The sequence below is a fragment of the Macaca mulatta genome, chromosome 14 (assembly GCF_049350105.2).
Source record: "Macaca mulatta isolate MMU2019108-1 chromosome 14, T2T-MMU8v2.0, whole genome shotgun sequence".
Taxonomy (NCBI): domain Eukaryota; kingdom Metazoa; phylum Chordata; class Mammalia; order Primates; family Cercopithecidae; genus Macaca; species Macaca mulatta.
The window spans coordinates 31,406,810-31,427,098 of record NC_133419.1 but is presented as its reverse complement, the minus strand read 5'-3'; the positions used below and the strand labels follow the sequence as shown (position 1 = coordinate 31,427,098).

The 20,289-nt window shown below is 47.2% G+C and overlaps 1 protein-coding gene across 3 annotated transcripts; it reads right to left on the bottom strand.

Moving 5' to 3' along the window:
* Positions 1 to 2,601: 2,601 nt before the first annotated feature.
* On the bottom strand, positions 2,602 to 14,590 carry LMO2 (LIM domain only 2). Of its 3 annotated transcripts, none has more exons than XM_077961088.1 (5): positions 14,418 to 14,590; positions 13,778 to 14,054; positions 13,429 to 13,654; positions 8,643 to 8,858; positions 2,602 to 3,604 (listed from the first exon to the last, which is right to left on the bottom strand). In XM_077961088.1, exons 2-5 carry the CDS (start codon positions 13,782 to 13,784, stop codon positions 3,385 to 3,387), a joined length of 669 nt encoding a protein of 222 aa, XP_077817214.1. In that variant the 5' UTR covers positions 13,785 to 14,054; positions 14,418 to 14,590; the 3' UTR covers positions 2,602 to 3,384.
* Positions 14,591 to 20,289: the final 5,699 nt, after the last annotated feature.

The window sequence follows — 20,289 nt, the reverse complement described above, 5'->3', positions numbered from 1 at the left end:
AAATCCAAGTCTTCAGATGATAAAGCTCCTAGATGCTTGTTCTATTTTAACTTTGTAGGACTCCAAGTTTTCCCGAAAAGTAGTAGTTGTCTTAGAAGCAGCAATAAAAGGAAGCTGGTTTGCAGTAAAAGACATTCAAGAGATAAGAGGAAGAAAAATGTTCCAGCCAACTGCTTTAATGAAGGCACGGACCAGGGAAGAGAGCAGATTGTCAGTTCTCCTGACCCTGGGTCTAGAGCACACACGGTAACACATTCATGCAAGAACCACCAGGGTAGACCTTGGGAGCTGGTCCCTCTGAGTCTCTTTACACGTCTTTCCTCTTAAGTCAGTTGTGGGTTAGATATTTGGGCCCCCGAGGTGATATGCTACAAAGACTGCCTGCGCATCCACAGTTCTGCAAGACGGTGCCATTGACAAATGGAAAAGGTCAATTATTGCTTTGTTGAGCATGACAAAAATATTGGCTGATTTCCTGAATCTTAATGTGTGTTGTGCTACGATGGGGATTAAGAATAAAGTTTACATTTCCAACGCAATGATCATTTGTATTTTTACTTAATGCTACTTATAAGATGATTGCACAGATAGAATCTATTACCATTATTATTATTACTGTAAATATAGTTTAAAATGGTGAATTAAATTGTGATCGATTTTGAAGATGATGTGCAGAACAAATGAGTGACGAATGTAGGCGAAAGTTTTCAGTTTAGGGACCAAGGGTAGACAGTGTCTACATGTGGAAGAGTTTCCGTGATTAACCTTTGCATCAAATATTAATAACTTAGAATGCTTTATTTTCCTAACTGGGAGCTGTTTTCGAATAGCCATTCTCAAACTTGAGCATGTGTCAGAATCATCTTTAAGGCTTATTAAAATACAGGTGGGACACGGTGGCTCGTGCCTGTAACCCAACACTTTGGGAGGCCAAGGCAGGTAGATCACTTGAGTCCAGGAGTTCAAGACCAGCCTGAGCAACATGGGGAAACCCAATCTCTACCAAAAATCCAAAAATTAGCAGGGCGTGGTGGTGTGGGCCTGTAGTCTCAGCTACTACAGAGGCTGAGGTGGGAGGATTGCTTGAGCCCAAGAAGTCAAGGCCGCAGCGAGCCAGGATCATGACACTGCACTCTAGCCTCGGGACACAGAGATCTTATCTCAAAACAAACACCCCACAAATTGCTGAACCCCATCCCCAGATTTTCTGATTTAGGGTGTCTGGGGTGGAGCCCATGAACCTGTTTCTTTTTTTTTTTTTTTTTTTTTTTTTGAGACAGAGTCTCACGCTGTTGCCCAGGCTGGAGTGCAGTGGCGCGATCTCGGCTCACTGCAAGCTCCGCCTCCTGGGTTCACGCCATTCTCCTGGCTCAGCCTCCTGAGTAGCTAGGACTACAGGCGCCCGCCACCGCGCCCGGCTAATTTTTTTTTGTATTTTTAGTAGAGACGGGGTTTCACTGTGGTCTCGATCTCCTGACCTTGTGATCCGCCCGCCTCGGCCTCCCAAAGTGCTGGGATTACAGGCTTGAGCCACCGCGCCCGGCCCTGTTTCTTTATTATATTATTATAGTATGTTCCCAGGTGATGTGGATTCTGCTGGTCCCCAGAGAGTCTGAGAACTATTGACTCAGAACAAACATCCCGTCTCTGATAGCGCCTTTCCACCAGGTGAGCTGGAATGCAACGTAACTGGATTTGTTTTAAATAGGCCACCTTACGCAGTCAGATTTCCCAACCACTTTTAGCATTTTACAGACCAAGAGAGCCGTGACTTCGTTATTTCTCACTAGAAGAAAAAAAAATCATTTGTCTCTCTGTCCTGGGATTTAAAAAAATTTTTTTTAAAAAAAGATCACAAACCTTAGGAAGATTTTAAAGGAATCTTATAGTTAACTGTAGCCTTAGCTGCATGTTTCTTGTGTCTTAATAACTAAACGCATTTAGACTTCTTGCATTTCCCAGTACTCTAAGGAAATCATTGAAAAGCTTCTTCTTCATCTAGGTTTGTCCTTCATTGGGACCCTCTTGGGCTAGCGCGCTTCGAGGTGATGACCAGCAGGTGGCGCTCTGCATCAGTTCATGGGGGCGGCCTGACTCGGGTGAAGGCAAACACACAAACCAAGGTGCCTGCTTTAAATCCTCAAAGTAAAGGTCCTCTTAACCACTTGTCATAAAACACCCTGAGACGCCCGTCTTGGAAAATCGAAGTGTCAAGCTCAGCATCTTTGCCACATTTCAAACTAGGTAATTACCTTCTCTCCCAAAGGGAATCTGCTTTATGTATTTGTGTCCTTTCTAGGTTACAAGCTTCCCAAAGGCAATGATCTTGCCTTCCACTCACTCCATACAATGCTGAAGTGAAATGCATATTTTACAATAACAATTTAATTATTCTACATTCCTCTGAGCTACATGATGACCTGTTACATAATTGCCAGTAATATAGAAATGTGCCTGCCTCATACAAAACCTTGCAATCCATGGAAGTTTTTATTTGACCTAAGAGTAAATTGCTTATTTACTTCTCCTTTACAATACAAAAAGCAGAGCATTTCCCCGCCATCCCAAATTATAAGTCATAATCAAATAAACAACACTGCATTTCAGTCTGTCATTTTTATTAAGCCTGCAGAGCTGGGTTTTTTTTTCTACACACGACAAATACTTTGATATAATCTAGGATAATAAAATAGTTGAACAACTTTTTTCTTAAGATTTATATTTGTATAGAAACAATCTGTGGAGCTCCTCACCTCGAAATGAAGGTGTCTAAAAACAGTGGTTCATCAGCATTGCTTTAAATAATTGTTTGGTTAAAAGTTGTGGTTTCCATTCTCAACCAAAATGTGTCTCCATGCAGTTTTCCTTGGGTCCAAAGCTTAAGGCCCTGGGAAGGAGGCCAAGAAAAAAAGAATGGCCACTTCTTTCTGTCCTTCCCTTGTGTGGAGGACAGTCGTTGAAACAGGGGTGTTACAAAACCCAGGAAGAAAAGAAATCAATTGCACATCTCTAGTTTGCAAGCATCAAAGTCACAACAAGTCTTTACACAACAACTCCCTATCTGTGGATATGAAATTCCATCATGACCACACAGTGCCTGCTTGCCCCTAAATGTTCCTGTCTTCTGCTAATCATGTCAGTTACCACAGATGGCTGTGGCCGCGAGCTCTCCCTTAAGGGCTGGTCCTCTGTCACCTTGAAGTGCCAGCCCTTGAATTATGCCACTTGGATGCTATGCCTTGGTACCCAATAAAGGTCTACCATCCCCTAAGAAAACCCTTACCCCACCCTCAAACCCCCAAAGTGCCTAAGAGTGAAGACGAAGATGCCATGGAGACGGTGTCTTCAGTGGACACCTCTCTAAAGATGCCCGGGGACTCGGGCCTATATCATCCCATTGATCTTAGTCCACTCGTAGATGTCCTGTTCGCACACTATGTCGGAGTTGATGAGGAGGTATCTGTCACCTACACAGAAATGCTTCTGACAGGCGGCACATTTGAAACATTCCAGGTGATACACTTTGTCTTTCACCCGCATCGTCATCTCATAGGCACGAATCCGTTTGTCACAGGATGCGCAGAGACCGTCTTGCCCAAAAAGCCTGGGGCAAAAGAAAGAAAAGCTAAGAAGACAGTGAAAGGGACAATCCTGGAAGACAGGGCTCAGGGATGAGCCCTAGAAAGGAGGCCGAACTTTCAGGATGTCAGGAAGCCAGGAAAGGACAGCTCCAGAAGGAGGGCCGGCTAGTGCGGTCTTTCCGAGCAGGCAGAGGGAACTCAGATGAAACTGGCATTTGGATCTGGCGTAACTCCTCCCTTTTCTGAGCCCTCTCGCCGTCTGCAGCAACTGCTCACCATTCCCCTGGGCTGCCCCCTGGCTGCTCCTCTGTGGGCGAGACTCTCAGCTGATGTGATCTATGATAAGGAGTTAGGCAAGTATTACCTGTCCCCTCCCAGGGGAATCCTCATTTCAGAAGAGCAGCTGGAAGGAGACCCTAAGGGTCCCTCTGAGAGGGTACTGACCAGGAATGCAATAAAATGGGCATTCTTCTGAGGCTCCCAAACTCTATCATATCAACAGCCACGGATTCTACCCATGGGGAGAGCTGACCTTGAATACCTCCGTAAGCTGCAAAGCACATCTCCACCTGCTTATTCGCTGTGGCCCCAGCTGCTGGGAGACAGGGACTTCCACAGAAATCACGCAGTACAGCTAATCGCGCCTCTGAGATATAGAGGACAAACAGCATCTCTCCGCCATGAATGGAAGATCTTAATTCACGGCCCTTGCTGCCCCATTGTCATGAATCAAAAGTGAAACTTTTTTTCTGACATTTAAACCAAGACTCTGCCAAGCCTCAGTTGATCAGTCACTTATTTCAGGCAGTATTCAGTGTCAAGGTGGGAGATAGAACATGGCAGGGCTCAGTGCAGTGGTTCTCAAAGTGTTGGTCCTGGGACCAGCAGCATCAGCACTGCCTGGGAACCTGTTAGAAATACAATTTCTCAGGCTGGGCGCAGTGACTCACACCTGTAATCCCAGCACTTTGGGAGGCTGAGGCAGGCAGATCACTTGAGCTCACAAGTTTGAGACCGCCCTGGGCAACATGGTGAAACTCTGTCTCTACAAAAAATACAAAAATTAGCCGGGTGTGGTGGTGCATGCCTCTAGTCTCAGCTATTAATACTTGGGAGGCTGAGGTGGGAGGCTTTAGCCCGGGAAGTAGAGGTTGCAGTGAGCCGAGATCATGCCACTGCACTCCAGCCTGGGTCACAGAGCCAGACCTTGACTCAAAAAAAAAAAAAAAAACCCAACAAATTCTCAGCCCTCCTCTCTCCCTACCCAACTGAAACACCCTGGGGAGAAGGCCCAGTAGTCTGTGTTAACGAACACTTCCGGGGGACTGGATGCAGGCTGACATTTGAGAATCAACAGCAAAAGTGCAGTAACACAAGTACCGGAAGCAGAGTAGACCCAGCTTCAATGTCCTGGTCCAGCCCTGAGTGACCCTGGAGAGACCTCTGATTCTAAGCCTCAGTGAAACAGCAGCCATCATAGGCTCCACCCCACTCAGCTGTTAGAACAACCGAACGAAGCATGTCAGGGCACCCATGGTCAAGGGCTAAGCCAACGCTGCTTATGTTTTAACACATTTTGGGTGTATTCCCAGCTGCACCAGTCTTGCTGCAGGAAGTAATTTTCACTCGTGGCTGAAAACATAGCATATTAGCAGGTGGTTTCTACATAAAACCTTTAGGACAGTTTTAGGTGAGTGCTTGCTCTTACTGGAAGTTCTGATTGATTTCAGGATATCAGAGAATCAATTGGTACATTCTGAGAGGTTGTAGGAGACGTAAGGGCAGTTGACACATTTTGCAATATTTGGGCAAAATTAATGGAATTGAGAAGAGGTGGTCCATGAGTGGAGAGCTCATTGTTCGGGCCAGGGCCAGCTAATTTTCCTCCGAATCCTGCTTTCCATTTGAAGATTTCCGAGTGTTTCCAAAGCACCGCCTGGGAGCAAACTCATTACTGGGGGAGAACATTTTATCCCAACGTAGCAGATGGTGGAGCGGCAGGTAACCGCCACATTGGAGGTCACGGAGTGGAAAGACAGTTCTGGTTTCCTGACTGTTCTGTAAGTTAAGTTTGGGCCTGAGCAAGGATGAACGACTGAGAAAACAGTGTGCATGGCATGAATCCAACCGCCTGGGGTGGGCGATCCTTAAGGAAGGAGGGAGCTTATTAAAGGGAAGTCAGGGGGTAAATTACAATCCACATCAGGCAGCTAATGAAGGGAAGGACAAAGGACGAATATGTGAGAGACAAGTTCAGGTCCCAGCATCACCTCTAACTTACCAGGTGACCTGAGCAAACGGAGTCCCCTGCACAGGCTTCCGTGACTTAAGCCGTAAAGCAAGGGAACTGAAAGAGAAGGCCCTTGTAGCCCTTTCCAGCTCTGGGATTCTGAGATTCTAGTATTAGCAAAAAATAAGCCAGGAATTGACACCTTACTTGAACATTAACCTCTGGCACCAAGAATTGGTATCCTAGGCTGGATATGCCAGAAGTGGCCCCTGAGGCAAGGATTTATGTGCCAGTGATTTATGAATGATGCATTCTCAGGAAAAACCTGGAAGGCAGCAGGGGAGGCTGGAGGGAAGGGGAGGAGGCCAAGCCAAGTTGTAACCTCAGGCAAAGTCCCTCAGAGGGGAGGGACTCTGGAATATAAGTCATGCCTGGCTTCAGGCAAGGCTGCAGGGCTTGGTACTCCTACCATGTCTGTCACTGGTTAAGGTCCGTTGGGGGTGTAGCGGGGGCAGGCATACTTCAGGCTCTAACAGATTCAGGTGCTGGCTGTTAAAAGCAAAACCACTGCCATCACCACCACCCCACCACTCCCAGCACACTAGAATTAGTGAAAAGGGATCCAAGGAGATCTGGCTCAGCACAGACATGAACAGTTGCTCCCAGGTTCCCAACAACACAGCAGAGTTGAGGTTCCGCATGGGGGTCTCATGAATATTTGAAGCGAAATGTCGGAAAAGAACTGTAACAGGCAACTCAGCCACTGGAAATCCTCATGGGGACAAGTTATCCTAGGGGTGAATTAGAATTCAACCCCATTACAGTCACTCTTCCAACTTGCCTGTTCAAAGATCCTGCCAGATATACCAAGAATGCAAGTAAACAAGATCTTGGCTAAAGGACCATCCCTGAAGCAAAAGACAATTTTTCTCCTCTGTCAAGAGGTGTCCCATCTTAAGCTCTCTGCTGCCCATTTTAATAACAATAATATAAATGTTAAAGGATGGCTGGAAATGCCTGCACTAACGCAGAGTTAATTAACATGTTGCCTAGGAATGTGGCAGGGAGAAGAATTATTTCATGTCACCAAGACACAAGTTAATTAACATTGGGTTCTCCCAGACTGTTTTTTTTTTTTTCCTTCCTCTCCTTTTTGAAAATGGAAAGGATTAACAAGCCCAGGCAGCAATGGTTTTATTCCTGAATGTTATATAAAACGGTAGAGATAGGGAGAAGCCGGGGCTCTTCTGACCTTACTCAATCTGCACTTCATTTAATAAGATTCAAATGATTTGACAGGGATGGAGTCAAGGGTCCGATGGGATTCATTTACCCGTCTGCCTTCTCACTGACTTGGCAAAGTGGGAGTGAGCAAAACCAGGTCTGTATTTATCCCAGTTCTATTTTTTGGGACTTAAAAAAAGGAAAACTGACCAAAATTATAAGCATGATCATTGCAAAACCCTACTTATTTTCTCGGAACCACCATATCTGCAAGGACTGCAAGGACTTTATCTGGGAATTCAAGAAGGACAAAAGGCTTCTTCCATCAGTCTTTAGGTAAAGCCTCCTTCACTGTGAAACTGCCTGCAGTTTTTCGGTTTGGTTTTGTTTCTGTAACGTCAAATGCTCCGAGGGCAGGTTCGAGGGGAAAAGCTGGCCCAGCAGCCAAGGGCGCTGAGGTCTCAACAAGCTTCCATGGGTTGGATGGTCTGGGTGCATCAGGGAAGCATGCCTCATAGACCCTCTGCTCCAGGAAGACGGAGAAATCCTGACAGCTACACAGTTGAGCAGATCTGACAGTAGAGGGCACAGAGAGTTACCTCCACAGCAGCTCCTCGAAAACTAGAAACGCTAGTACATTCTAGGCAAAGGCATTCACAGAGTGCTGGAAAATTCGGATGGCCAACGGAAGCATGGGAGATGTCCTCAGCTCCTGTTTTACTTGGCGTGGTCGAGTTCCTATTTTACCCTTCCATTCTTCCATCCCTTTGCTCATTAGATTGGAAAATAATGATTACGTCATAAGGATAAGTTATAAGAGCAGCTAACATCTATTTGATCCATACCGAGTCAAGTAGTTTATCTGCATTATTCCATCAAATCCTCCCCACATCCTTAGAGGTAGGTGCTATTATGATCCCCATTTTACAGATGAGGAAATCGAGTCTTAGGAAGGTTAAGTAACTTTCCCAAGGCCACTAGGAAGCAACGGTGTTGGGACTCGAACCTCCAACTGCCTGCAGGGCCTTTGCCTTCTGTTCTTCAAAGACCGCCTTTCTGCTATGAGTCAATGCTTGGAGCTCCACATGCTTTCTATTGTTAAATTTCTCATCATATAATACTGGAGTCATACAAAAGAATATTTATAACATATATATGTGTGTGTGTGTGTGTGTGTGTGTGTGTGTGTGTGTGTGTGTGTGTGTTCTGAAGCATTCAAATGAGGTCCTCAGAGCCCACCTCCTAAGTTAGAAACACTCCCAGTTCCTCTGATCCTCCGTGCGTACTCCTCCTCAACCCCATCCCCTGGCTTCTCCCGCTCCCCAAGGGAACAACTCTGAATTTTGGGGTTACAATTCTCTTGCCTTTAAAGATATTAGTATTTTACCACATAGGAACGTAACCCTGAAAATATGCTTCTCAAACAGGAAGAAATGCCCTCTGCTTCTCGGCAGGGGAGCTGAGACTCAGTTTCTGCAGCCTGACCTCTTTCTATAGGTGGTGTCTAAGCCTGGAACAGGGTCGGGGGCAACATGCACAGACTGCAGATGTCCAAGGACCCCCCAGCCTCCCTTCCGAGGGCCCCAGTGGAGTGCCGCGGAGAGTACCTGAGATAGTCTCTCCGGCAGAGCTTCCGGCCCAGTTTGTAGTAGAGGCGCCGCCCCACCTCGCCCAGCCGGCAGCCACAGAGGTCGCAGCTCAGGCAGTCCTCGTGCCAGTACTGGTCGATGGCCTTCAGGAAGTAGCGGTCCCCGATATTCTGCTGGCAGCCGCCGCATGTCAGCAGGGACGGGGGGATCTGCAGCACCTCATCCACTGGTTCCCTGGAGAGAAGGCCAAGCATCAGGGACAGCCTCACCAGGGTGAGACCAGCACCGGGGGTCCCAGATCATTTTGGGCCAGACAGGGTACCTCACCTGACTGCCTTTTGGTGACCTAAGGGAGAAGGGACAGGACAACACATCCCTTGGCCAGATTGCAGAATCCCAACCAACCTTGGGTTAAGACGGGAGAGAGCCAGACCTTACTCCCTAGATCTCTAAGAAGTCAACACAAGGCACCAAGAGGCATCAAAGGCAACTGCAGGTGGCACTGTGCCCCTGGCCCATGCCCAGCACTACCTGGGCACCTCTGGTCTCCTTCTGCTTTTTCCCTCTCTCCCCGCTGACTCTCCCTCTCTGTCTTCACAGATTTCCCTCATTTTCCTCCTCCTATACCCTGGACCCAAGGGCACTGCCTAACCTCAGAGGCGGCACCCTGGACTAAGAGAGTCGCTCACCACCAGGGCAGCGGACGACCCAGAGAGCTAAGAATCTGCAAATCCCCTGTTGAATAAAGTGCCATCCTCCCTCCAGCCCTTCCCACCCGCACAAAAGCAGAGGTGAGGAAGAAAGAAGAATGAGACCAAAAATTATTTTAGGCTGCTTTCTCTTTCCAAAATAAAAATTCCATCAGGATATAATAGGAATTCTCCTAGTTTTACTCTTTTACAGAAATTCCATTTTCCATTCTTCCTACTGAAGGAATACTTGGAGGAAAATCCCATATTGTAAGGCCATTGTTACACTTATGAAGAACATCAAATAGGCCTTTCTTTCCTTACCTGAACATTTTTATAACAGTAAAGCTGATTCGGATAAAGTTGATTTGAGGAAGAAAATGAAGTGGGGGCAATGATTATTTCAAAGAGAGTGGAAGGCAATTAAACAGTCATTGACATCTCAATCCAGCAATTGTTAATAGGCTGTGACACGCGTTCTTTCATTAATGTGCCATGCATAGTATCTCTTGTTCACTTTGCTTCACTGGAATCTGAGTACTTTTTTAACATTTAAAAATAAATAATTTTGCTAAAAGAAAATAAACGAGTGGAAGGAATTATTCTAGTGTCCCCCAAATGGGACACAGGAAACACTTAATACTTGTTGATTTGTAATAATTAGCAAGTGTTCTCTGGAACCTTAAACACAAATCTATTTCTTAAAAATCTATTATGTTTCAAAAACCAGACCTTCTTCCAACTGTAAAATTCCCAAAGGGAGTTTCCTCCTGGGTGCCCTGCAGGTATAAATCCACGTCTCCTATTTCTAACTAGTACTAACTTACCAGGTGACCTTGTGTCCTAATTGGTCTGAGCCCACAAAGCCCAGCAGTCATTATACTTGGGGACAGGAGGCTAGGTGGCTCAATGTCTATAACACTCTTGACAACTTCAGAGGATTCTGTCATGTGAAGAATGAAGCCTTTCTTGTGAATATTTAGAAGTGTTAAAGCCATGCCCACACTTTCTAGATACAGTGTAATAGCACTTCATGAGATTATCATCTTTGGAACAAGAAAATGTGAAGTTCAAGTTAGTTTATCTGGGAAAAAAGAAAAATGGCCAGGCATAGTGGCTCACGTTTGTAATCCCAGCACTTTGGGAGGCCAAGGCAGGAGGATCACTTGAGCCCAGGAGTTTGAGGCCAGCCCGGGCAACATGGCAAAATCTTGTCTCTACAAAAAATATAAAAAATTGCCCAGGCTTGGTGGCATGAGCCTGTAGTCCCAGCTACCCAGGAGGCTGAGGTGGGAGGATCACCTCAGTACAGGAAGTTGAGGCTGCAGTGAGCACTGCACTCTAGCCTAGACAACACAGTGAGACCCTAGCTCAAAAAAATCAAAACTATAGTTTCTTTTTTTTTTTTTTTTTTTTTTTTTTTTGAGACAGAGTCTTGCTACAAATTTGTTGCCCAGGCTGGAGTGCAGTGGCACGATCTCGGCTCACTGCAAGCTCCACCTCCTGGGTTCGCGCCATTCTCCTGCCTCAGCCTCCCAAGTAGCTGGGATTACAGGCATCCGCCACCAGGCCCAGCTAATTTTTTGTATTTTTAGTAGAGACAGGGTTTCATTCACTGAAGCCTTGCTTTCTTTCCTTTGTTTCTACAGATTGTATATAAGGACTGCCATTTTCCCTTCTAATAAGTAATACCCTAGCGTTTTTATGTGTATCAACTCGGAATTGCATCTCTTCTCTTTCCACAGCCCATGGTCTTACTCTGGGCTTTCAAAACCACTCATGGGACCTCGACAGACATTGGATGTCCCGATGCAGATGCTGCCAAAGGACTGTGAAAGAGGATAATTTGCCCTTAGCTGGTGCAAAACTGCCTGGAATTCAAATGAACTGCTCTTGTTACTCACAGGGGAGGCAGTGGGGGCCACCAGTGGCATAGCAAGGGAATCTCTGTGTTCATGAATTCTGGCTGGCTTTCTGTCCAAATGTTTCATTTGCATATAGCTAGGCAAGTCTCCATCTGTAATTTGGAGATGCTGATTGTAATGACCCAAGTCGGCTTTGAGGAAGTACACAATGAAGCATCTAGTAGGATACTGGACAACAGGAGGAACGTAAAGTAAAAGAGTTATGGTGATGGCCTGAGATGAGATGGAGAAGTAAAGTATAAGATATTGGCTCTGTCTTTCTATAATTAATTGATAATATCACATTATACTTAGTGGGCAATCCAAGACAATGAATGAGATTGATTCACCCTCAAATTAATATTTTATATTCTCCCAGACCCTTATCTTGAATATTACACCTGAGTATCATTTCAGCCTGGATTTCTGGGATAATCATAACAATTTCTAAGGGGGTGGAGAATGTGCTGCTGCAATTTCTCAACTAGCTTGTCCCTCTTTGATCAGAAACTATCTTCGCTGGGCAAATAGTGAAGTGAAGGAAGGAGCTGGTGAGCCTCCAGCAGTAGATACCTGCTGTGTTAGGAAGTTAGGATGTTTCAGTTTTCTAACCTCAGTGAAAAAGCACAAACTTTGAAAGACGCAAACTTCCTTCAGGGAAATGAAACCTTCAGATTTACCTTCTATTGAAAGGATTAGTGACTAAATTCTGCTGATCAAAAAGGCATGAGGCACCAATTCATCCAATTCACTCCCTTATTGTGTTACTATGATCTTGCCCAGTCTCTGAAACTCAAAGCTCAGTTGTAATTTTAAGTTTATTTTTTAAAAAGTGATCAAACCACCCTTTAAACCCATTGTTGACATAAACATACTTTTAAAAAGAAATGTTATTTTTCTCCTGAGAATTTGTTGAAGGAAGTGGGGGTTTTTGCTACAACAAACCTAGCTCATTACAGAACTGGTGTCTTAACCTTCAAGACGGAATAGTGATGTTTATATTCTCATTGGATGGTGGTACTTCCTGTGTTTTATGAGAACATGCTGAGCTTTTATGCTGCTAACTGAGGGTAAAACCCAGGTAAATAAACACCATAGAAAGCCGAAATTGAAGGGTGTATGTGTGTGTGTGTGCGGTATTTCAAGCAGGAAAGCACAATTCTTTTAAACCAGGAAAAGAAAAAACAAAACAAATGTCTCTTAAAAGCACAAATGGACAAGTCATTAACCAGCTCCTTTGGTCTTGTGTAACAAATCCCTTCAAAGGATTAGAGGGGGACTTCAAAGGAATAAAAATTCTCAAAACCAGACAGCTAATGACTCTTAAAAGGGCATTTGCGTTGACAGGAAAATGATATCTTAAACACCCCTTGCTACCCATGTTAACACTAAAGAATTGGTGAGAGATAGAAAAACATTCCAAACCAGTACGAGGCTCAGAAAACAGATGCGGTCAATGCTCATTAGAGCTCTGGTTCCCTGACCCCAAACCCTTTTGAGACTATGCTAGAAACTACGAGACTCTACTCCCTAGAAGAATTCACCTGTACACAAAATGGTGCATTAACTTTCGAGGTTCACAGGCCCCCATCGGTGGACCCCGAGGAGGGCTACACGTACTCAGATTTACTCCGGATTTCGCTGCTCTAGAAAGCCCCGGAGGCCCAGAGCCAGCTCCGAGGTGGACGGTCGGACCCCTCACCCGCCCGTTACCCGCGCGGCTGGCAGCGGCTCCACCTGCGGACCGGGAAGGCGGCCGCTGGGGACCCTGGAGGCCTCCACTTGGAATGTTCCCCTTTCCAAGACCAAATGGACAAAGAGAAAGGGCCGAGAAGGAGAGGTGAGAAGGGAGCCGAGTCAAGCACGGAACGCTCTCCCGACTGCACCTGCACGCCGCCAGGCTCCCCTTGTGCCTGCTCCCGTGCAAACTTTCTGGCCCGCGGTGGCTTTAGGCAGCGTCCTGATAGCCTGGAGTGGCCCGCAGAGGCGCCGAGCCGACCCCTCTCCCTGCCGCCCACCGCCCAGTCCCTCTCCCAGCGCCCCCGAAGTCACCCGGGAGGAAGAGGGAGCCCAGCGCTCCGCACAGGGGGCCAAGAGCACGCCGCAGGCGCGCACCTGGAGTCCCCTCGAGGGCCGCCCGGGTCCCCCAGCCGCTCCGGGACGCGAGGCCGTGGACACCGGGGGTGGCAGGGGCAGGGGCGCCGCACTTACTCTGAAGGGTCCAGGCTCTTCCTTTCGATGGCCGAGGACATTGGGGAGGGAGGCGGCGTGCCGGGCGGCAGGGGCGCTCCCTTTGTGGCGCGGGGCTGGCCGGCTGCCGGGGCTCGGACCCCCTCGGGTGCTCGGGCGCCGCCGCCGCCGCTCCTGCGCCTCCGCTTGCTCCGGCGCTCCGGCGGCGAGCTCGCCCCTCCGCGCTCAAGGACAGTCACCGCGCTCCCTTCAAATGCCAAAGAGAGAGAGCGAATCACCGGGCTGCGGGCGCGCCGCGGCCGAGGCGGGGGCCGGGGCGCGCAGCCTGGCCCCGGGCGGCTGCAGCTGCTGCTGCTGCTCAGGACTTAACCTTCCATCCCGGTCCCGCCGCCTCCGCCGCCCGGTCCCTCTCGCGCGCTGTCGCCGGCTCCGCGCCGCCCGCGGGGATGGTGCACGCCCGCCCGGCCGCCCCGAGCCCCTCGCACCTTCGGCCCGGGTAGCGGGCGCTGCTCGCCGCGGAGGGCAGAACGGGGGCGGCGGCCTGGGGGCGGGGAGGGGACTGTGCGTCTCTCCCCGGGCTTCCTCCTCTCTCGGGAAGGTCTATTTTCGCTCAGCTTCCCTCTGTCTCTGGTTTCATTTCCTTTTTCCTGATCACGATTCAAATACAATAGAAGGAAATCACATTTAAAGAGACAGCTGCCCGGTTCCCCCACCTCCCCTTTTTTCTTCTTCTGTTTTTTTTTTTTTTTTTTTTTAAACGGGGCTCCTGGGGATTAGCAATACAAACAGCAGCATCAGGACTGACTTGGCTTCTTAAAGGGGCCAGTGTCGGGGACGGGGAGATCCGCTCAGCTAACACCTCTCCTTGGAGAGGAGGCTGGGCAGCCACTAAATAATTCTTCAGGGCTTCCCCCCTTCAGCCTTTCCCTTTTGGTTTAACTAAGGCAGAAAGTAACCCACGAACAGCTCGAGCAAGCAAGAAAAAACAAGAATGTGAAATAAGCACCTACAGAAATGCAAGTGTTCCGAGTGGATTTTGAGCCCGTCCCAGGTTCGAGATCCCAGGTCCACGGACGCCGAGCACCGGGATGCCCCGGACAGCGCGGCTCTGCGGGCTACCGGCTGCGGGCTCCAGGCTGCGGCCGCGCTCTGCAGAGGCGATGGTGGTGCGCGAGCCGGGACTGCACGGGCTGGGGACGCCTGAGCAGAGTCAGGGCAGCTAATCCCAGAGGGAGGGTGGCTGGGAGGGACTTCGTGGGGCCAGGGCTCCTCTCAGTCGGCTGGTGTCAGAATCCCCTCCCTCAGCACCTTTCAGAGAGCGGACTCCTGCGGTTAAACTGCCCCCCATGTAAAGTGCCAGTAGTACCCCGACCAGAGAAAGTGTTTTTCCAGTGATCCAGAACAGTATTAGGGAGATTATTTTGCCCTGGGTCAGGCACAGAGAAAGAAGGCGGACTTGATTTGGGGTTTCAGGCTTCCCCTCTCAGCCTCCTTCTAGAAAGAGGTAGGAACACAGAGGGTAAGAGAGGGGAGGCCAATAGTCTGCCCTTCCATGGAGAAAACGTTTGTCTCTCCTGGGCCTCAGAGGTCCTTGAAAATATCTGCGTTCAGAAACTGAAAGGCCTATTTGTGCGTGATGCCAGTCACTAAGGCTTGCAAAGAGGGAACGTACTTTCAGGATCCATAGTTTTATATGATCAGTCTGGATCATAGGCATACATTTTTGTTCCCATTTTCAAGATGGCACATGGGCCTGGATGAGCTCACCCTGAAAGATGGTAGTTGAAGTCAGAAGTGAATCCCTGAGTGCTTCATTTTCCCTGTTCAGAGCCAAAGCTTCATGACTTGTTACAAGTATAACCATAGTTTACTACTGCCTACATGCTTTTGTCATTTTCTGGTCCCTGTGTCCCAAGGCTTGGGTCCCTCATGGGTATAATCAAAAGCTGTGTGTGTGTGTGTGTGTGTGTGTGTGTGTGTGTGTGTATCTCAAAGAAAGCCTTAAGAGCAAATTTTTGTCCAAGTGGAGCCTTCAGTATACAAAAAGACTTTTTTACGGCTGTGCTTGGTGGCTCATGCCTGTAATCCCAGCACTCTGGGAGGCCCAGGCTAGCCTGAGCAACACAGTGAGCCCCCATTCCTACAAAAAAGAAAAAAGAAAAATAATTAGCTGGGTGTGGTGGTGCTTCCCTGAAATCCTAGCTACTCAGGAGGCAGAGGTGGGAGGATTGCTTGAGCCCAGGACGTTGAGGCTGCAGTGAGCCATGATCGCACCACTGCCCTCCAGTCTGGGGAACAGAGTGAGACCCTGTCTCAAAAAAAAAAAAAAAAAAAAAGTTTTTTTTTTTTTTTCCCAATAGACCCTTGTTTTTAATCTAAAAAATAAAATTCTTAGAATTTTAGGCAAGCCGAAACTATGTGATAAATATGTAACCTACCACACTACCACACTACTTTCATTTCTAACAGAAATGAAAATAAACATATAGGTTGTGATGAACAGTTTACCTACTTTAACCAGTCAATGTGGTGGTTAAATGCTGGAATTTTGGAACCCAACTGCCTGGGTTTGATTTAGACTCTTGAAACGTATCAGCTAGCATGGCCTAGGAAAATTATTTAATCTGAGGAGGCAGTATGTGGTAGTAGCTCTGGAGTCAGGCTACCTGGATTCTAGCCCACCCTTGACCACCTGTGTGAACCTGGGCTCACAGCAGGAATTTAAACTCCCAGTATCCTGGCCAGGCTCAGTGACTCACACCTGGAATCCCAGCACTTTGAGAGGCCAAGGTGAGCGGATCACTTGAGGTCAGGAGTTCGTGACTGGCCTGCCCAACATGGCGAAACCCCATCTCTACTAAACATACAAAAATTAGCCGGGTGTGGTGGGACATGCCTGTAACCCCAGCTACTCGGGCGGCTGAGACAGGAGAATTGCTTGAACCCCGGGAGGCGAAGGTTGCAGTGAGCCAAGACTGCCACTGCACTCCAGCCTGGGTGACACAGCGAGACTCTGTCTCAAAATAAATAAACAGATAAACAAACAAACAAATAAAATAAACTCCCAGTATCCTCATCTGTAAAATGGAGATGACAGATCCTATTGCCTAAGTTATTGCGGGGATTATATGAGTAGTGCACAAAAGGGTGGCACATAGATTTGTAATGGCATGGGGGTAATAACAGATATGAGGTTGCTTGCATGAAAAGCAACTGGTATATAGTAAGCACTCATAAATGGCAGCTGCTATGTTATGGCAAAGGGCATCATGAAGATAATTTTAAAAGAGCTTGACATTAAATTTAAAGGTGAAATGGGTTTTTTTTTTTTTTTTTTTTTTTGAGACGGAGTCTCGCTGTGTCTCCCAGGCTGGAGTGCAGTGGCGTGATCTCGGCTCACTGCAAGCTCCGCCTCCCGGGTTCACGCCATTCTCCCGCCTCAGCCTCCCAAGTAGCTGGGACTACAGGCGCCCACCACCGTGCCCGGCTAATTTTTTGTATTTTTAGTAGAGACGGGGTTTCACCATGTTAGCCAGGATAGTCTCGATCTTCTCACCTCGTGATCCACCCGCCTCGGCCTCCCAAAGTGCTGGGATTACAGGCTTGAGCCACCGCGCCCGGCCGAAATGGGGGTTTAAAATAAGACTTGCCCACCCAAATTTGGAAACTATTTCCTGTGTTGTAAAAGCAGGAAACAGGATCCCTTCACCTCACCCCCTTCTCCTAAATAAAACATGTAAGTGTTTTCTATTTTCATGGTCATTATAGTGGTGACTAAATGACCTGTTTGCATCTGCTTGGGTGTTGTTTGTTTGTTTGTTTTTTGAGATGGAGTCTCTCTCTGATGCCCAGGCTGGAGTGCAATGGTGCAATCTCAGCTCACTGCAACTTCCGCCTCCTGGGTTCAAGCAATTCTCCCTGCCTCAGCCTCCCAAGTAGCTGGGATTACAGGTGCCCACCACCACGCCCAGCTAATTTTTTGTATTTTTAGTGGAGATGAGGTTTCGCCATGTTGGCCAGGCTGGTCTCAAACTCCTGACCTAAGGCGATCCACCTGCCTCGGCCTCCCAAAGTGCTGGGATTCCAGGCGTGAGCCACCGTGCCTGGCCACATCTCCTTGTTTTTATTTAATCTGATAAATTATTACTTTCCTTGTTACAGTTCTGCATGGGGCTTAAGTCAGTTGTTAAAATAAATATATCCTTGGGTTCCAAGAGGTAACCTCGGAACAGCCAACTTCAGGGCATAAAGTTTCTTTTTAATAATATGCTTCTACTTTGACCTGAGAGTGTAAAGAAAAAGAGATTACTGCATATGACTTTGGGTCAGTTTCTTATCTTGCACAACTCTTTGGGGAGAACTTCCTTAGAGAAGGTGAATATTTGAAATGGTATCTTAAGATTTCAATTTCACACACAGTGGTTGTAAGAAATAACTGCCTGCCGGTGGGATTTCATTCCTATTCAATGGGCAATTAAATTGCTCAAATTTAAGTTTAACAGTTAGAATCAAGTCTCAAAATGCGTTCTTATTATGAATAATTTTAAAGCAATCATGACCTTATTGTATCCTCCCATAACAACTAGTACATGCCTTATGCAGAAGAGAGACTCAGGAACTGTGAGGTGATTGGGACATGTAAAACGGTTCTTTAAAAGTTGAGGAAATCTCTATTTGATCCCTGCCAGTGGGACTGAAATTTCATTCCTTTTCCCTTTCCCCCAACTCCTTGCAAATCTTCAATATTCTAAAGTCTAGAAAATGTTCAAGTTTTCCTTCCTGAATAAGAATGCTAGAAGAATGAATCAATCTACATCATGGCTCTGACCCCAGATGGATCATTTTTTCCCCCTGTGGGCATTTTCTATTCTTGTCGCTTATTACATTTACAATTGTTTTCTAGGGAAGAGCAGATTCAAGTGACTAAGGTTACATTTTTTTTTTTTTTTACAACCATTAGAAGCCAAGTTGCAACATATGCTTTGTCACTTGTGACATTCCTATATTAAAATATGACATTTTGTTTCTAAATGTGGCATTCAGGAACAAAAATAAAGATCTGTCTTAATAGGGGTTCAGCTCCCATGGAGAATTTTTTAAACTATTCAGTTGTCACAGGCATCTTGCACTCAGACTCATTTCAGAACATTTCAGGACCAGCTGATAGATGAGTTTTCACAGATGTTAGGCCTGTTAGTGACCTTAGTGATAGGCAAATTCGGTTTTCTGTATAGTGAAGAGCCCAAAATACATCTTTTAAAAAATCCATTTCAACTGAGTCTTAGGATGAGCGTAGAAGCTCAGCTGTTTGCTAGCTGTGTGATCTGGGGGAATTTACTTCACCTCCCGGAACCTCAGTTTCTGTACCTGTCAAGTGGAGGATGGAGGCAATCATAATGTCACCAGGGCCAGAACTAGGATGAGGCCACTGGGGTGCCTGCTTGCCTCACAGGAGTTTTGAGAGGATTCAATAGGATATGTATAAAAATGCTTTGCACAGTGATGCTGCACAGTAAATGGTCAGAAATGATAGCTGTTGGTATTACCCCATCTTTCAGAAGTAATCACCACTGTATCAGGAAACAACAATCTCCCAGCCAATCAGGACATCCGCAAAAGAGTGCTGAGACAGGGGTGCTGTAGAAAGCGCTGAAGTTCACCTAAGACCTTGGCAGGCCTCAGGCCAGAAATGCAGGGCTGTGCCCATTTGGGGGCCTGGGTAGGCTGCTGACAGCTACATTGCTTCTCTGCTACACTGACTGCTTCAGCCACATCCCTGATTCTTCATCTGATTTTCCCCCTTCCAACAACTTTCAAACCACCATTTATAATTTTAAAAAGAAGCCAAACAAAGCACTGAAGGAGCCGCCCCCAAATGTCACCATTTCTCAGTGAGTTCTTAGCAGTGTTAAGCTCATAGTGTGTCCTAGTGGAAGGGGCCTGAGAAATGGGATTTTCTAGCTTGCTCCTTGGAGCAGTAGGAGTTTGAAAGCGCCTCCCTAGTGGGTGTCACCCACCCCGCTCCCACTGCAGCAGTTCTGCGTTCATTGACCTTGGGCGTGTTGCCCAACCTCTCTGCATTTGAGCTTCCCCATCTGTAAAGTGGGAGTATTCAGAGTACCTGTCTCATGGAGCTGTTCTAAGGAATCTGTGAAATGAAGCAGATCACAGAGGAAAGTGGCACACTGTCAGCTTATGTGGAAAATTTTGCTTATAAAAAGAGATTCTAATTGTAAAATGTTTGGGCAGCTGGGCACGGTGGCTCACGCCTATAATCCCGGTACTTTCGGAGGCTGAGGCAGGTGGATCACCTGCGGTCAGGAGTTCAAGACCAGCCTGGCCAGCATGATGAAACGCTATCTCTACTAAAAATACAAAAACTAGCTAGGCAAGGTGGCCAGCACCTGTATTCCCAGCTACTCGGGAGGCTGTGGCAGGAGAATCGCTTGAACCCGGGAGGCAGAGGTTGCAGTGAACTGAGATCGTGCCATTGCACTCCAGCCTGGGTGACGAGAGTGAAACTCTGTCTCAAAAAAATGTTTGAGCACCCATTGATAATTCAAACCCTTTGATGGAGAAGGTAAATGAGACATACAGGGTCAACAGTTCCTTCTTCCGCCTCAGGCAATCGTCAGACCTTCCCCACCTTCCCTCTTGGGTACCAAACCCTGGACTTCATTTGCTGCTTCAAGTTCAAGGTGGGAGTCAGAGCCAGGTGGGCTGACTCACTGAGCTGTCTTTATGCTCTTTGTTTATACAGTCTCTCTCCTTTCTGTAGCTATGCAGAGGTACCACACCTGAGTGACACACCACAGTGCCTGGGTCCCCAGCACAGCATATTTGAGATCCAAACTCACTGTGGCCTGGAAGGCCCTATTATCT